The sequence below is a fragment of the Sinocyclocheilus grahami genome, unplaced genomic scaffold, assembly GCF_001515645.1.
Source record: "Sinocyclocheilus grahami isolate Dianchi unplaced genomic scaffold, SAMN03320097.WGS_v1.1 scaffold1258.1, whole genome shotgun sequence".
Taxonomy (NCBI): domain Eukaryota; kingdom Metazoa; phylum Chordata; class Actinopteri; order Cypriniformes; family Cyprinidae; genus Sinocyclocheilus; species Sinocyclocheilus grahami.
Genome location: NW_015506437.1, coordinates 28,172 through 30,071, shown reverse-complemented (window position 1 = coordinate 30,071; position 1,900 = coordinate 28,172). Strand labels below are relative to the sequence as shown.

Genomic DNA, 1,900 nt, shown 5'->3' with positions numbered 1-1,900 from the left:
CCTGCATGAGTTTTACGACTGCAGATGGCTGGGGAGACGAACCTCAAAAACCCTCCATGGAATGTGCGGGTTTGATGTGTGTGTCTCTATCATGTAGGTGGGTCTGTTGTGAGACATAGATCCTACAGTGTAAATTAAGACCGTGGCGCCAGATGATCTGACCCAGAGGAAGCATGTAGATTAAAAATAGAAGTGGACCAAGAACAGATCCTTGAGGCACTCCACGGGAAAAAGTGATGGACCGAGATTTGTGTTTATCAATGCTAATGAACCGCTGCCTGTCTGAGAGATATGAGCTTAGCCACTGCAGGACAGTTCCTGTAATGCCAATCGCAGACAAACGAGACAGGAGTGCAGAATAGCAAACAGTATCAAAAGCTGCACTCGGGTCCAAGAGGACCAGAAGGCTGAGGACACTAGAATCAGTGGCAAGAGCAGTCTCTTAGAAGAAGAGTCTCTATACTGTGGAGAGGACGAAATCCGGACTGAAATGGTTCATGCAGATTATTTTTGTCCAAATGAGTCTGTAGTTGAGTGGAGACCATCTTTTGTAGGATCTTAGACACAAAGGGAAGGTTGGAAATTGGTCTGAATTTACTCAGGACTGTGTCATTAAGTCCAGGTTTTTTAGTACTGGGGTGATCACGGCTACTTTCAGTCCAGTAGGTACATAACCAGTCATAAGGGATCTATTTATCATGTGAGTGATGGGTATAATGAGAGAAGGCAGAACGTTTTTGAGCAGGAAGAGTAGTTGGAGTTAATAATCAGCTGTTCAACCACAGATGTATTCGTGAGTGTGAAGTTAGAGAGTGGATAGAGTATCTGAGAGGCATAGGGTTCTGGAGGAGCAAAGCAAGAAAAAGATTGATAGATACTGTCAATTTGTGTATAAAAAATGACAACGTTTTCACAGAGGCCAGAAGAACCATTAGGAAAGGGAGATGGTGGTTTGACAAGTTTGCTTGATCTCAGAGAATAGGGTCCTGGGTTTACACTTTGCTATGTTAATAATAGTGGACGGGTAACTAGAGCGTATTTTGTTCCTACAGTCAGCTGCTTGCATTCGTTGCATCTCTTGCTTTAAATCAGTGTCAGACAGACGCACATGTCATTGAGTGTTTTGATAGAAAAGCAAATGTATTTTTCAGGTGAAAATTGACAGGATGGCCAGAGCGTATCAGCCGAAGCGATATTCTCTGTCTCTGCGGTCCTCGGTGAGTGTGGCTCATCTGCTCGCCGCGCGACAGGACATCTGCTATATGGTGAAGACCAGCAGCGGCTCGTGCCGAGAGAAAACCAGCTGTGCAATAAACAGAGTACGTAGGTTATCGGACCTTTCTTTGCTTTTCTGTCAGGTTGTGGCTGGTGTGTGACGCTCTGTGTGTGGTGACTCCTCAGATCCTGATGGGACGGGTTCCTGACCGCGGCGGACGGCCGTCTGAGATTGAAGCTCCTCTGCCGGAGATGCCCGCGTGGCAGAAGAGAGCTGAAGGAGGAGGCCGAGGAGGAGGAGCGGGATACAGCGGGAATCGGGGTGTGGGCGGCTGGCGCTCCGGAGGAGACGGATGGAGAGCAGGCCGATGGGGTAGAGGAGGCCGAGGAGGGCAGTACTATCACTGACAGAGTCATGGTGGACGGTTCGTGGGGAGACTGTCATTTCCTTTCGGGGAAATTCATTTTAAATGAGCCTGTAGTAGTTTGTTTCATTTAGCTTTTTAACTTCTACAAGACCAGCCTGAGAGATCACGAAGGCATCATGCATTGCTTCAAAAGCCTGCTGAAATCAATATAGAATAAAGCAGTGAAAAAATTGAAATTTGACTTTTTTGTTTGGTTTTGTATAAATTGAGATGCATCAGTGTTCTTGGCCGAGTGCTTTGCATTGTGGTCCTGCTTG

At 46.6% G+C, this 1,900-nt stretch overlaps 2 protein-coding genes across 3 annotated transcripts in view; both read left to right on the top strand.

Moving 5' to 3' along the window:
• The window catches only part of LOC107568575 (protein FAM98B-like), a 13,661-nt gene that overhangs the window by 6,889 nt on the left and 4,872 nt on the right, over positions 1–1,900 (top strand). The gene's annotated exons all lie outside the window — the stretch shown is intronic.
• LOC107568577 (protein FAM98B-like) lies at positions 195–1,846 on the top strand. The gene is made up of 2 exons (XM_016254543.1): positions 195–1,319; positions 1,402–1,846. The coding sequence occupies exons 1-2, from the start codon at positions 1,167–1,169 to the stop codon at positions 1,621–1,623; spliced, it is 375 nt and encodes a 124-aa protein (XP_016110029.1). The 5' UTR covers positions 195–1,166; the 3' UTR covers positions 1,624–1,846.

Coding starts and splice junctions, on each gene's coding strand:
- LOC107568577 (XM_016254543.1), top strand. CDS start 1,167: ATGGCCAGAGCGTATCAGCCGAAGCGATATTCTCTGTCTCTGCGGTCC. Junction 1,320..1,401: donor CCAGCTGTGCAATAAACAGA/GTACGTAGGTTA, acceptor GTGACTCCTCAG/ATCCTGATGGGACGGGTTCC.